Source organism: Panthera leo, chromosome D4, assembly GCF_018350215.1.
Source record: "Panthera leo isolate Ple1 chromosome D4, P.leo_Ple1_pat1.1, whole genome shotgun sequence".
NCBI classification, from domain to species: domain Eukaryota; kingdom Metazoa; phylum Chordata; class Mammalia; order Carnivora; family Felidae; genus Panthera; species Panthera leo.
Window position 1 is genome coordinate 33,723,179 of NC_056691.1, and position 13,825 is coordinate 33,737,003.

Here is a 13,825-nt window from a genome sequence, read left to right on the forward strand (position 1 = left end):
TCAAAAATCAGTTTCATTGCCCTGTAGCAATGGTTCTCATGCAGGCATGAATTTCCCCCCAAGGGGACATTTGTCAATGTCTGAAGACATTTTTGATTGTCACAATTCTTGGGGCGTGCTACTGGCATCTGGTGGGCAGAGACCAGGGATCCTCATAAGTATCCTTTAAATCACAGGACAGTCTCCCACAACAAAAATTATATGACCCAAATATCAATAGCATTGAGGTTGAAAAATCTTGTCTCATAGTAACAATCTATTCTAACAAGATTTTTAAAGTGCAATGAAAATAATTATAATAATTGACTGTTTTTTAAAGTATTAAATTTAAAGTGTTAATGGTTGTCACTCACCTAGGTATATGTATATATACATGCATATGTTTTTTTACTCTTCTATGTTACAAATTACATAGAAGTCAAACTCACATTTCAGAAAATATGATAGTGCTCTTTGTTGTTTGATAGTAAGAGAAACTTAAATAAGAGAATTTAAATGAGCACATACTTTATGTGGGGTAAAACACAATGATGAAAACATCAATTACTACAAACATTTATTGACTTCTTTCTATGTGGCAAATACCTGGCTAATTATCACTTTTCATGTATTATATTAATCTTTATACACAATGCTATGAGGGACATACTACTATTAGTCCCACTTTACAGGTCAGGAATTTGAGGCTTAGAAAGGATAAATAAATTGTCCGAGGTCACACGTAGTGAATAGGGCAGTTGGGATTTGATTTCTAGTAAGTAATCTAGTAAGCTGATTTCAAGTGATTTTCAAGTCAACCATTTAATGGCGCCCCCAAAGATCTGCTAAAAGCCGTATCTGTTGTGGGCTATGGGCAGTTTTGCTTTCAGTTGTAAAACATAAATTGAGCAAAATAGAAAATGGCAGTATGGTGTAGACAAAGAGGGGAGGACCTTGAATCATAAAACATGGGTTCTCACCTAGACTTTCTACTTTCTAGTTGGGTATGTGGTCTTCAGCAAGTCATTTGACTTCTAAGAGTCTCAATTTCCTTATCTGTAAAGTGAAGATGGTAATAATACACCCCTACTCTTCTTGTTGTAGATTAAATCAAACATAATGGAAAGATGCTCTGTAAATGGCCACTTTCCTACACAAATGTAATTTGGTTGCTATTCTTAGGTATGGAAGAGGAATGGAAAGTAGATAGTTTCTCCGTTGCCCTTGCAGGGATTTTCATGATATACCCCTGACATATGACACTGAAGTTAGTTGTTTCTTATAATATTGGTCTCACCTCTCCTCATTGCCTTTATATCTATGTCTTTTCAAACAAATTTTCCATTTCATCAGGCAGTCAGAATACTGCCCCCAGGGCTCCAAACACCTTCAGACTGAGTTTTACATTTTACACCTACTGGGGCCATTATGCAACTCCTCTTAATATTTTCTTTGGGTTCAATTACTTTTAAACTATTTCATTGAAAGTAAGATATTTTTCTCTTATGGGATTGTGCCATCAAACTATTGAAGATCTGACCTCCTGATTTGTATCACCATGTTGTTTAATAAATTAAGAGTTTGTTCTTTATGCACAATTATTGGTATATAAGAACAGAAATTACACAGTAGTTTCCATGTGGTATAATTACTTCTCCTCACCTTACAATGTTTCCATAAATAAGAACATATTTTGTATATTCCACCCATTTTCTTATCCAGAGATGTTGGTATTTTAATAATCCAGTCTTTCATCTACAGAAGGCCAGCTTCTCTTATTACTTAATTTATACATGAAAATGAATCCCAGGTTTAAGGAAAATATGGGTCTATGGTTCACACTTGTCAGCATCTCAAAACTATCACATACTTTGGCAATACTTGTGGTTTTTGATCTAAAGAGATATTTGAATGGAACACTGGGGGAAATAAAGGAGGGAATTGGGAATGAATGGTTAACATGCATTAAACAGTTTTCCACAGCACCCTTAGCTCCTCTGGCTCACAAGGTCTTTTATTGTTATGCTTATATGTGACACTTTCCAAATCCTTTTTACCTTGAAAAGGCTATTATTGTCAATATTGGATTGACATTAGAAGTAAATGGCTATGTTATAAATATAACCTAAGTAGTTTCTTGGTTGTGCTTTCACCTATAAAGTCAAAAAGTATTATGAAGATTAGATCTCATGAATCTTTCTAATTTCACATTGCCATTTGATTTTTATCAGGCCACCCTAGTAGTCCATTGACGCTTCTGGTACATTATTGATCTATATCTAGTCCTCAGTTCCTATTCCTTCCAGTTTTAAAGACTGGTCTGATTCTATGATGTACAAGATTTAAATTATCCTTAGTTGGTCTATTTGACTTTTCTTGAAATCTTTTCATTTAGAAGACAAATTTAGGGGGTCTTGGTCTATCCCTCCTTCATATTTATTCACAAATACATTTCTTCTATGAAGATTAAGTATTCCCTTGGTCCTAAAAGGGGTTAATATGACTCAGAGTTATCATGGGTCAAGGGTTTATAACTGACTCTCTGAAATTATGGCTTCATCCCAATTTATTCATTCTTAACAAGATACAAATTAAAATCAGTTGTCATATCCTTTTGGTACTAGTAAAATATAAACCACAAATTCTATAAAACACATAAAGAACAAAGCTCAAAAGAGGAGAAAAGGGAACAAAACTTCTTTGTTTTCTAAGAAGAGTGAAACAATATGAGGAAATGTAACAAATGACCTCTATGAAAATCTAAGATTAATAAATACCTTGGAAGATCTGCTCCTTAGTTTCTTTCAAAATCAAATTTTGGGGCACCTGGGTGGCTCAGTTGGTTAAGCGTCCAAGTCCTGATTTTGGCTCAGGTCATGATTTCATAGTTTATGGGTTGAACCCCACATCAGGCTCCATGCTGACAGTGTGGAGCCTGCTTGGGATTCTCTCTCTCTCCTTCTCTCTCTGCCCCTTCCTCCCCTACCCCAGTGAGTGTGCTCTCTCTCTCTCTTTCTGTCAAAATAACATTAAAAAACATAAAAAACATTAAACATTAAAAAAACATAAAAACATTAAAAAAATAAAATTTCAAAAGTAAGGAGATTGCATATCTCTGTTCATGTACTACATGTAGAGTTAATGGTAAGTATCCATCTGACAACCATTTAGTCAGCAAACATAATCTTAAGGAGATAAGTGTAAGGAACTAAGGTAGTCTCTGCAACAAGAAAAGTCAGAACCAGATACTATGATGAATAAATAGGTCAAGGGCTTTGAGATAGGGCCTAAATTTACAACCTCCCTGTGCTTAATGCTTCTCACAAATAAAACACATTCTGTGTGTGTGTGTGTGTGTGTGTGTGTGTGTGTGTAGATTAAATGAGAAATTCCTTAAGTGCTTAGTGATACTTGGAAAACAGTGATAGGTCAATAATGGGTAGCTACTATTATTAGTCTAAAATGATTAAGGGATACAGGAGTGTCACAAACTAGCAATTACCTTTAATACATAAAGAGTGAAACAAAGGCTAGAATATGGCAATATGGCTCATTCTGACCAGGTCATCGGGGTAGGCTGAAAAAGTGAAATGCCCTCCAAGCAGGTGGCCAAATGAGAAGGTAGAGACCACCAAGTGATTTAAGGGCTGGTCGATAGGAACAGGCAACCTTGGGCACACAGTAGCTATGCTATGACTAGTTGCATGTGCTCAGGCAAGTAAGTTGGTCTTCCTTAGAGACCACAAGTTGGTCTCTGTTTCCTCTTGTGTAGAATGGGAAAATAAGGTTCCTAACTCTGAGGATGACTGGCAGGAAATAGCAATAACACATGTGAAACACTTAGAACAGGGTCTCTCCAGTTGAGAAGAAAGATTATTTGTTGTCTATTAAGGGTTCAATATGTTTATTATTATGGCTAAAAACAGGGATCTATATATATGTTTAATCATGGAATGGAGAGCATGTGAAAAAGGACATGAAAGAGTTGTAGGAAAAGGGACTTAGAAGTAGGTATGAGAAAGATAAAGGCAATTTAAAATAATTAAATTCTCATAAAAAATACCACAATATAAAGAGATAAAAGTATAGTCATGTTAAAAAACAAAAAATAGTCCAGCCATGAAATGATCTTACTGCTTCTGTAAAAATTTGTAAAACACCACATGGAATTCAATTAACTTCAGAAAGCAATTATTGAGCACCTACTATGATGTAAGAGGTGGGTACAAATGTTCATAAGCCATCACCCATGCCCTCTGGGATTTCAAGGCATATATGATCCGTACACAGATAGCTAAATTTGCTAAGTGTGACCTACTTTATGAGAGTTCAGAGAACAGATTGTTTAATTCTTTCTGTGGGAAGAGGAATGAGGAATGAGCTTAAAAGGGTTTTCCAGAGTTTCAAGTCAGATGTTTATAATATGAAGTAATCCCTGTAAATGGATGAGTTGAGCTGTGTGTAAAACAATAGGGACAGGGAAGGTTTAGAAAACTGGATAGTGCATTCCACTTAAATTAAAAATTCAAGTTAAAATTAAAAAAAAAATTACCACAGATGTCAATAAAATCATCTGAGGCCAGTTTGCAACCTTTGCAATGCAGGGCATGTGCTACTTGAGGTGGATTATGAAACAAGGTTGAACATCGTCAGGTAGAGAGAGGAACAGGTGACTTTCTAGAGTGGATAAATATCACTTACCAAGAGCCAGAGATGAAAGTACTTGGAATGTGTAGCTAGTGGTAGGTGGCTAAGAGAACGAACAATGAGGCATGAGGGAGACATCAGCCTAGATTATAAAGGGGCAGGAACACAATGCTAAACTCAAATTTTACCTTGAAGGCATCAAGAACCACCATATTAATTTCTATGTATCCTTAACAGTATCCTTTTAAGAATTCAGTGGTTTTTTCAGGTAGTCAAGAACAGGTATTTCTTATAATAAATGATTTTAACTCATAGTAAATGAGAACATGTTCTCTTTCACTGGGGAAAATTGGCTGTAATTACCATGGTGGAAAATATATAAATTTTTAAAAACCTATTTGATTAAATATTATATATTTATAAACATCTGGTTACTCATGGCTCAAGTCATATAGATTATTTTTAAGTTAATGCTGATTATTTTCTCTTGAGTTGTAAATGTACATATAGATTTAAACTCACTCAGTAATATACCAATAATTTAAAATTATTTCATACTTCTGCATACTATAAACTGTCCTAAATGTTTTATCATTTCATATCATTTCATTTAACCTTAATTAAATTCTTGATGTTATGGAGAGTGTTAACCCATTTACAGGTGAAGAAATAGGGGCTAGCAGATAAGAAATAAGTTGCCCAAAGCCACAGAGCCCGTCAGTGAACAATCCAGCATTTTACCCAGGCAGTCTCTCTCCAGAGTGTGCCCTCCTAATGTTGAGTTTATATGCTCTGTATGAATTGACTGATGACTAGAGTTGGTCTTTCTGTGCTTGTGGCACCATTCTTCTAGGCATGAGGTGGAACCTATCCTTCTTGACCTTCCAAGGCCTTATCTATGGTTACCACACTGGGCTATCCTCCTCTTTCTTACTATTGACTGTTAGAATTTCTCTTATTCATAATAGCTCTTTTTAGTCCTGGCACATTGATTACTAGACAGAACTACTGGATAAATATGAATCTTCTCTCTTTCTGTCCTCTCCCCCCCCCTTTTTTTGTCTACTACCAGACTTCATTTAAAACCCCCTCCATTTTCATTGCATCTGTTTGGCAGAAGGCTTGGGTTTGAGGTTGTCACTACTTCTTCATTACAGAGAAAAAAATGTCAAATCCATCAGGAGAGAAATCTCAACATGAAATTCAGTATTTACATTCCAGAGTATTTGTGTGATTATTTACAACATGATCATGTAAATCAATATCCCTCTGTAATCAATATCTGTAATCAATATAAAGTCCCTCTGTGACTTGTCTGTTGTGGCTTTCTGCAAAGTTCCTTCCTGCTTAGAGATGATTTATAAACTAGCATTTCTTGGGTCCCACATAAGCAGTTGTTGTCTGTAGTAATTTTTCTCTGCTACTCCATCAGAAGAACTGTGCTCTCAAGTTTAAACATACACTGTATCCAAGTCAAGAATTCATGATGCTTTGCAAGTATAACAGTGTGCAACATGGCCTTTCCTAAATAAAGAGGCCAAGATTTCTCACAGACTTATAAGACAACCCATGGGTGAACAAAGATAATTTCTCAGAGCTTTAGTTCATGCTGCATCTTTCCCTCATTATTTCAAAGCTGCTAATAAATTTCTTTCACCAATATACCTATTTTTCTGTTTCGTACAAAGCTTCTCCAGAGCCTCAGGCACAGCACTTTCAAATGTCAACAGCTATTAGCTCAGCACATTCATCTTTGTTTTCTTATTTCTCTGGAGTTGTTTGTATCTTTCAGGGGTGAGTCCAGGTGGCTTAACATAACATAGGTGTGTGTGTGTGTGTGTGTGTGTATGGAGGGGTGTATGTATTTTCTCAAAATAAAGCATTATAGCTATCCATCTTATCTCTCCTACTTGCCTGCAAACCTTTTTGGATCCAACTGAGTATCCAACATAAAGCATTATACCTTGGTTATGATCAACAGAAGATAAATTGCATTTTTAAATAATCAATCAACCAAATTTCTCCTTTAATTTACAGAAATTGAAAGCATGTTTTGAGAGAAGGAAAATGCTATATTTCAAACTGTAATGCAAATACAATGTTTTGTGAAAACTTCCAAGTTTGCTTTCACTAAATTTTATTCCTATTATGTGTATGTATGTGTGTGTGTATATATATACATATATATATATACATATATATACACACACACACATATACATATATACACACACATGTATATGTATATATATGTATATGTGCATGTGTGTGTGTGTGTGTGTGTGTGTGTGTGTGTATGTGCTTGTGTATACATCTGTGTGTGTGTGTGTATATATATTTGCATGAATTGTATTTTTGCCATTAGGCATATGAGAGCAATTTTCTTCAGTGAGCCCAAACTTTCTGTTTCCCTATCCTGTGGCCAAAATCCATCAGGAAATATTTCATACATGATCTTTAAAATCAAGTCGAGCTGGTACCAAGCAGATGCACCATGTCACCAGGCACAATGGCTCTTTGAGGTCTACAAAGAAGTATGTATAACAGAGTATAGAGACTGGTCACACTAGTGCCTGCTGAAACCAACAGGCAGGAAAACCAGAAGTCTGCTGTCATGAGGCAAAAGCATTTGCTCAAATTAATAAAAATATTTTGTAGTGTTTCAGAATCATGCGAAACACTGCAACATGGTGTCAAGTCCAGAGGAGCAAGTACTAGATTATAAGACATGGGTGGGACTCTGTCTGGCTTCCTAGCTGTCAGCACTTGGACCAAACCCTGTAGCCTCTCTTCTACGCTCTTCTCTTGATCCAACATACTGGTAATGACATCAAACGCAATAAACCATGGGAGAGTGCTTTGAAATTTGTAAAATGCTCTATAAACATAATGTGGTGTTATTAGTTTTTGTTGGGGAAAAATTGCTGGGAAAGAGAAAAACAGCTTCATCTTGTTCAAAACCTGCTAGGCCACTGGGTAACAATGACCTCGGTATCATGGGTCAGGTGAATTTTATTGCGGTTATTCTGTTCTAGGTATTGTCCCCATGTTGTGTAAAAACAGATGTCACTTATAAGATCTACTTACTGTATTATACTTAAACATAATATAGGATGTGAAAGAGTTGTACTATTAAGTCACGACAGAAGTGGTTTATGATAGGTGCTTTCTTTCTTTTTTTATATACTTCCCACTGCAATTTTACTTGTCTGTGCAAGGAGCCATATTCTCTCATATTTGAATCACCCAGATTACAAAGAATTATTATAGATTATATAGTAGTATTATGGATTTTATATGGTAATATGTAGTTGGGGTGCCTGGGTGGCTCAGTCAGTTAAGCATCTGACTCTTGGTTTCAGCTCAGGTCATGATCTCAGGGTTAGTGAGTTCAAGGCCCACATCAGGCTTCACACTGACAGCATGGAGCCTGATTAGGATTCTCTCTCTCCCTCTCTTCCTGCCCCTCCCTCTTCTATAAAAATAGTTAAATTTTTTTTAGTTTAAATTTTTTTTAACGTTTATTTATTTTTGAGACAGGGAGAGACAGAGCATGAACGGGGAGGGTCAGAGAGAGGGAGACACAGAATCTGAAGCAGGCTCCAGGTTCCGAGCTGTCGGCACAGAGTTCGACGCAGGGCTAGAACTCATGGACCGTGAGATCATGGCCTGAGGCGAAGTCGGCCGCCCAACCTACCGAGCCACCCAGGAGCCCCAAAATAATTAAAATTTTTAAAAAAGAAATCATTTAAATGTAAAAACACATATATAGTAGAAGATAAGTGGTGATACAGACAATGTTAGAATTAAGTAAAAAATAATAATAAAGTACACAAAATTTCAAAAGAAATGCACACTCATTACCTCCAAGTACATAAAATAAATTCTTCCAAAAAATAGGTCTTTGTATATATTATGTTAAATAAATTTGTAAAACTCAAATTAGTATATTTTCTATATGTGACTTGATAATATTAATATGTAGAAGGTATCTTTAAGCAATAAGACACTCTAGCTAAAAGCTTTTATATTTATGGTATTATTTTGTTCAGCATTTTTTTCCCTATAAATAGTAAAAAAGTTGTATCATCCCAGGTCACAAGAACTTGTCAAGCACTTCATCTACCTACCTACCTACATTTTAAAGAATATCCCCTCACATAGATGAAATTTGAATGATATTACAAGATTGATTCTTAATTCTTTTCTGTTTCATACAATTATTTATCTTTGCTCCAAAGAGAAAATAGCATGAATCACAGTTGCTTATTATCTCCAAAGGGTAATATTCATCTATATCAAATTCTGTCTATTCATATTAGCATAGGCCTCATCTGACCAAAAACAAAAGACCCCCTGTGTTATTTATAGAGACATCTACTATCCCAGAGTATCAAGAATTTGGAAAGAGAATATCTGATGAGAAACCTTTTGTTTCCTTGCAAACCTTCTGTGAGAAACACAAATGCTCTCAGTGGTTCTTACCTGCAGTGCACAACCATAGGGCCTGCATCAGGAGGGTTACAGGTTTTGACTCTGCGTAAGAAAGCTAGAAAAGGTGTAGGGTGTTCTGGAACGCCATGATCAGGCCAGGCAGTGAACTGGAATTGTCTCACTTCTCTCTTCTCACTTGACCCATTCTGTGAAGTAGGAAGACAAGGTGAGATTCTGTTTTCCTGTCCTCAGGTTGCAATGATGGGTAATAACAGGGAAGAGGTAATGTGAAAATGTGCTATCTTAATCCCTTCCCCCTACCATATGACCTTTGGGAAGACACACTCCTTAGAGATATCAATATCAAGCTATTTATAAATGACAACTATTTGCTCAGGAAGATAAAAATTCTTAGGTGAGGAGCATTACATTTTTCAGGTTTAACTATCAGGAATGCTCCTGTTATTTTTACAGAAAGAACTAGTTCTTCTATTCTTCATTTGCCAAGACTTCTGCTCAGAGTGAGAGTTCCATATTTACTGATAGATCGCTGGACAAGGAGAAAAGTTGCTGAGCGATAATGGAAGAATTATTTCATTGTTCACTGTTGCCAGTGGAATCAAGATTTAAGCAAAGTCATAAGATAATTGATTTCTCAAAAGACGCTTTCTTTACATAATGGAAAGAGGAAGGGGGGGGGGGAAAGGCAAACCTTGTAAAGTGCAAATGTTCGAACACAATACGTGGCCAGTTCCACGGTATCGAGTAGCGTCACCTGGACCAGCCCATGGGTTTCTGTGCCTCTACTGGGCCAATACTGGTCACACTTCACCTAGAAGAAACAAGTGACACATTCAGGGCAGATGTTCATCAATTTCTCTATTAGCTTCACTCTGAGTTGCTGTTGAAGAAAAACAGCTTTTTTGCATTTCATTTTATGTTGATCTTTTTCTGGCACGCATTCCTGTTATCCCAATATATGTAAATTACTGCTCTGATGCCAATATAAACCACATTTTTCAAACTGGTAGGAATACTAAGCAGTAACAGATTCAATTTTCCTGGAGAAAAATAAATTGCAGATTGTTGCTGAGTAAAATAAGGAAAGAGGTATTTGAAATTTTAGAGTACTTGAAAAGAAAACACAAATTTGTTCTGGGATATATATTATGGACCGCATCAGGAAGATTATGCTCAGCCATTTAAATGACATGGTGGGATAGTTAGTGTTCATCTATCAAGGCTTAAAAGGCACAAGGTATTTCATCTTGAACTATCACAATTTCCAAATACATTTGTTTAAAGAAAAGTAGAAATAATTTGTGAATCTATCAAAGCATAATAAACAACATAGCATTTTTAAAAATACAAGATAAATGGCTTCGTATCTAAAACAAATTAAATCTGTAATGTCTAGAGGGAAAAGAGCTGTGTGTTCTTTAAAAAGTCTCAGAGGGTCATACACTAGCAGTATAAAGTTTAAATAATTTAAAATTCATACATTTCAGATGAATACTCTACAATTTGTACGTGGAGTTGAACAGAAGCACATAAAAGTATTCAAGCCAATTAGTTCAACATGCATCAAAGTTGCATGTTGAATTCAAAGTCTGGAATGTGTTTCAACTTACTGAATGTGTACTTTGGGTATTAAAACGCATAAATGATAAACACAACACTATATTTTCTAGTAAGGTCATAGATAAGAACATGTTTACCCATTCTATCTCAGATTAAAAGAAAAGGTGGGGGTAATTCTTCACTCAAATGCATTTCTCTAGGTAAAGAAATCTAGTCCCATTTTATATTAGGAAAGCACACCTTGAAAAAGAAAGATTCAAAAGTCATAATCTCTGGATTTAAACAAAAGCAATGAGGCATTATCATCATAGACACTAGAATTTTTTGGTCCAGTGAATAGAATTGCTAGATAATTATTTGCTTTTATGTTGAATATAAATATTAGTAGCATTCTGTGAATAATATTGTAATTTTCTGTTTCACAGATGCAGCATCTGTTGCTCAAAGGACTCAGGCTCCTTCTATCTAGATACTGGACCCTCTAAAAAGGCAGAAGTTTTATTCTCTATCAAATTACCTAGCCAACAAAAAGGGGGAAAACCCCACTTTAATGTACAGTTACATGGTAAGGTCGAGATTGATTTCACAAGGCTTGACTCCTGTGTCTTTACTTCAATGGTGAGATCACACAAACATTACATATTTTATTAAAAACAAACAAACAAACAAAAACAAGCAAGAGTGGTTCACACTAAGATGGGCAATTTATGTCTTAATAGGATTTTTAAAAGATACTTACAAGTTTCTAGGTACATACTATATTCTTCTATGTTTATATTTCTATTATGTGTTCTAACTTAAGAACAACAACACAAGGGAAAGACACTTCTTTATGGAGAATATTGATGTAGCATGACCCCAACTGAGTACCTCCGTATGTTCTCTGACCGTCCATTAAAACCTAAGTTGTATGCGGATGAATTCGCAAAGGATACTACCTGAATAGAGCCAACACTAACTACTTAAGTAGCCAGGATTCAGATGGAAAAGAAAAATCACAAACATTAAGCCAAAGGCTCTGTTTTAAACCATAAAATAGATGTCAAGTTGATGTCTCCCTACAACGGGCAAAGTAACTTTGGAGACCTCTTACTGCAACACTGGAGAGGATGCCAGCAATGTGTTGAGTTAAAAAGTGAAGAGAGAAACTCATTATTTAACAGTTTCAGTGGGATGGCAACCCTTTCAAATCAAAACCAACAAGTCAAATCCCACAAAGACAAATATCGCTATGACAGACACAAAAACAAGAGGTTAATACAATGAAATGATCTATAAAGTCAGTGCAATGCACTAAACCAAATTCAATGCAATTGTATTTCAAAGCTGGGAACTGATTACCATCAGATCTTTTGGTGAGATAAGACAAAGGAAATGAAGGAAATAACCAAGAGCCAGCTTTTATGTGACCTCTGGAAAAATTGTTCCGTTATTTACTGATTTTCCATCTACAGCTCCACTCTATCCCTAAGACACAGGAAAAACTGAACTTACAACTAATTATTCTCATACTTCCAGTAATAAGTTTAAAACTGCAACTATCACTGACTTAGACTCTGACTCTTTTAGAAAAAAAGAATACCAGAAGACATTACTATAAGGAGTGAATGTTATGAACATTTTTAGCTAAAAGAAGGAAAGAAAACTTTTGTATTCATTTTAAATAACGTACTTGAATCTTACTCTCTAAAATGTTTCAAACTCAACGGCAGAAAAATGGAGCAATTTTTAAAAAGCAAATATATTTAAACATTGCTGTTTTCTCTCAAGAAATATTTCACAAAGGCAGTTTATAAAAAAAGTAAATATTTTAGTGTATGTACACATGCATACATATGGTCTCAGCAGCAGGATTAAAGCCTCTCAGAACAGCTACAGCAATACACTGTCCCCTTCATTAGTAAGAACTTGGCAGTCTTTTCTCCCCCATATTTTCTGAGTTGTCTTCATGGTTTCAGCTGATTTCTAAGGACTATATTTAAGGCTTTAGATTTATGGACATTCTCTTAAGTCCTTCATTTTTAGTCATACACTAAACAAATAATTTCTGATTTCAACATTAGAAAGCAATTGAAAAGTGTAGTGAGGGAAAAAAAGGACCCAAGAAAACAATTAGAAATGTATTTTTTTTCCTAATTAGCTACTGGAAATGCACTAGCTCCATCCTCTCTTGAAATGTTTTACTTTGACAACTGCCCCTCCCTCCACCACCCCCCTCCCCAGGAGAAAATCTCATAAGGTATTTCTAGAGAGTCACCACTTTCAGGCTTTATGCACAGAGCCCAGTATAGGTTGCTCCCCACTGAACATCTAAGAACTAGAAGGCATCAGCTCCTGAACACAAATTCTGGTGCTTGTCTTTTCCTATGTGATTCTGAAATGACGGACTGTAAGTGATCTTTAGGACTGATGCACAGAAGGCTGGGGAGTCTAACTGGATGGCCAGTAAGCTGCTTCTCTATTTTCAGGACCCAAGTCCAGCAACCTTATCTGTTAAATAGGTACAATATCTCCACACAACAGGACTAGCATAAGGCTCAAAAACCATGCACCTAAAACTTTAAACCCAATAGGCATTCAACAGGCAACAGATATTATTAATTATCAGTTAGATTATGTTCTCAATTTTTATGGTTGTTTTTACAAAAAACGTAACCATTTTATATGTGAAAAAAAATAAACATGTTATTAACCCCAGCTGATTCTCCAAGTGGAAGGCAAGGTCTTAGCAACTGTGGGGACACCAAAGTGAAATGAGTGCAGTCCTGCTCCCAATCCATCAGCCTTACTGACTAAATACAGGGGTATGCTTACATCTGCTGGTTCTTCAAATACATAGCTGTGAGATTTCCTATTAACTCCCTTACTCTACCTGGGCCCTAGTCAGCTGTGAGAAGAGAATGTGTTAGTGTCGGAGGTGAAAAAGGACAGAAGCAGAACCTGTCAGGCAGGCTCATCCAGTAACTCACTTTGAAACCTAAACTAAGTAAGACAGTTCAGATTTCTGGCTAAATTTGGGGGAAAGAACTCTTTTTATTATCATAAAGTGATTATAACTCTTCTGTGGTAGCTTCATTTCTCCATAATTATGCAAAGAACAGGTTAACCATCACTAAATGCATGCTATGGAATTAATGCATATCCCTTCTTTCATGGCAACCTATTAAAAGCAAGTTGATGGAAT

The 13,825-nt window shown here is 35.8% G+C and overlaps 1 protein-coding gene across 3 annotated transcripts in view; it reads right to left on the bottom strand.

The window, feature by feature from the left end:
* Window positions 1-13,825, bottom strand: part of PTPRD (protein tyrosine phosphatase receptor type D) — a 516,904-nt gene that overhangs the window by 38,179 nt on the left and 464,900 nt on the right. For all 3 annotated transcript variants that reach the window (XM_042912355.1, XM_042912354.1, XM_042912356.1), the window contains 2 exons: window positions 9,773-9,892; window positions 9,112-9,266 (listed from right to left, as the gene is read on the bottom strand). In XM_042912355.1, the coding sequence (XP_042768289.1) occupies window positions 9,112-9,266; window positions 9,773-9,892 (275 nt within the window). The remainder of the gene's footprint in view (window positions 1-9,111; window positions 9,267-9,772; window positions 9,893-13,825) is intronic.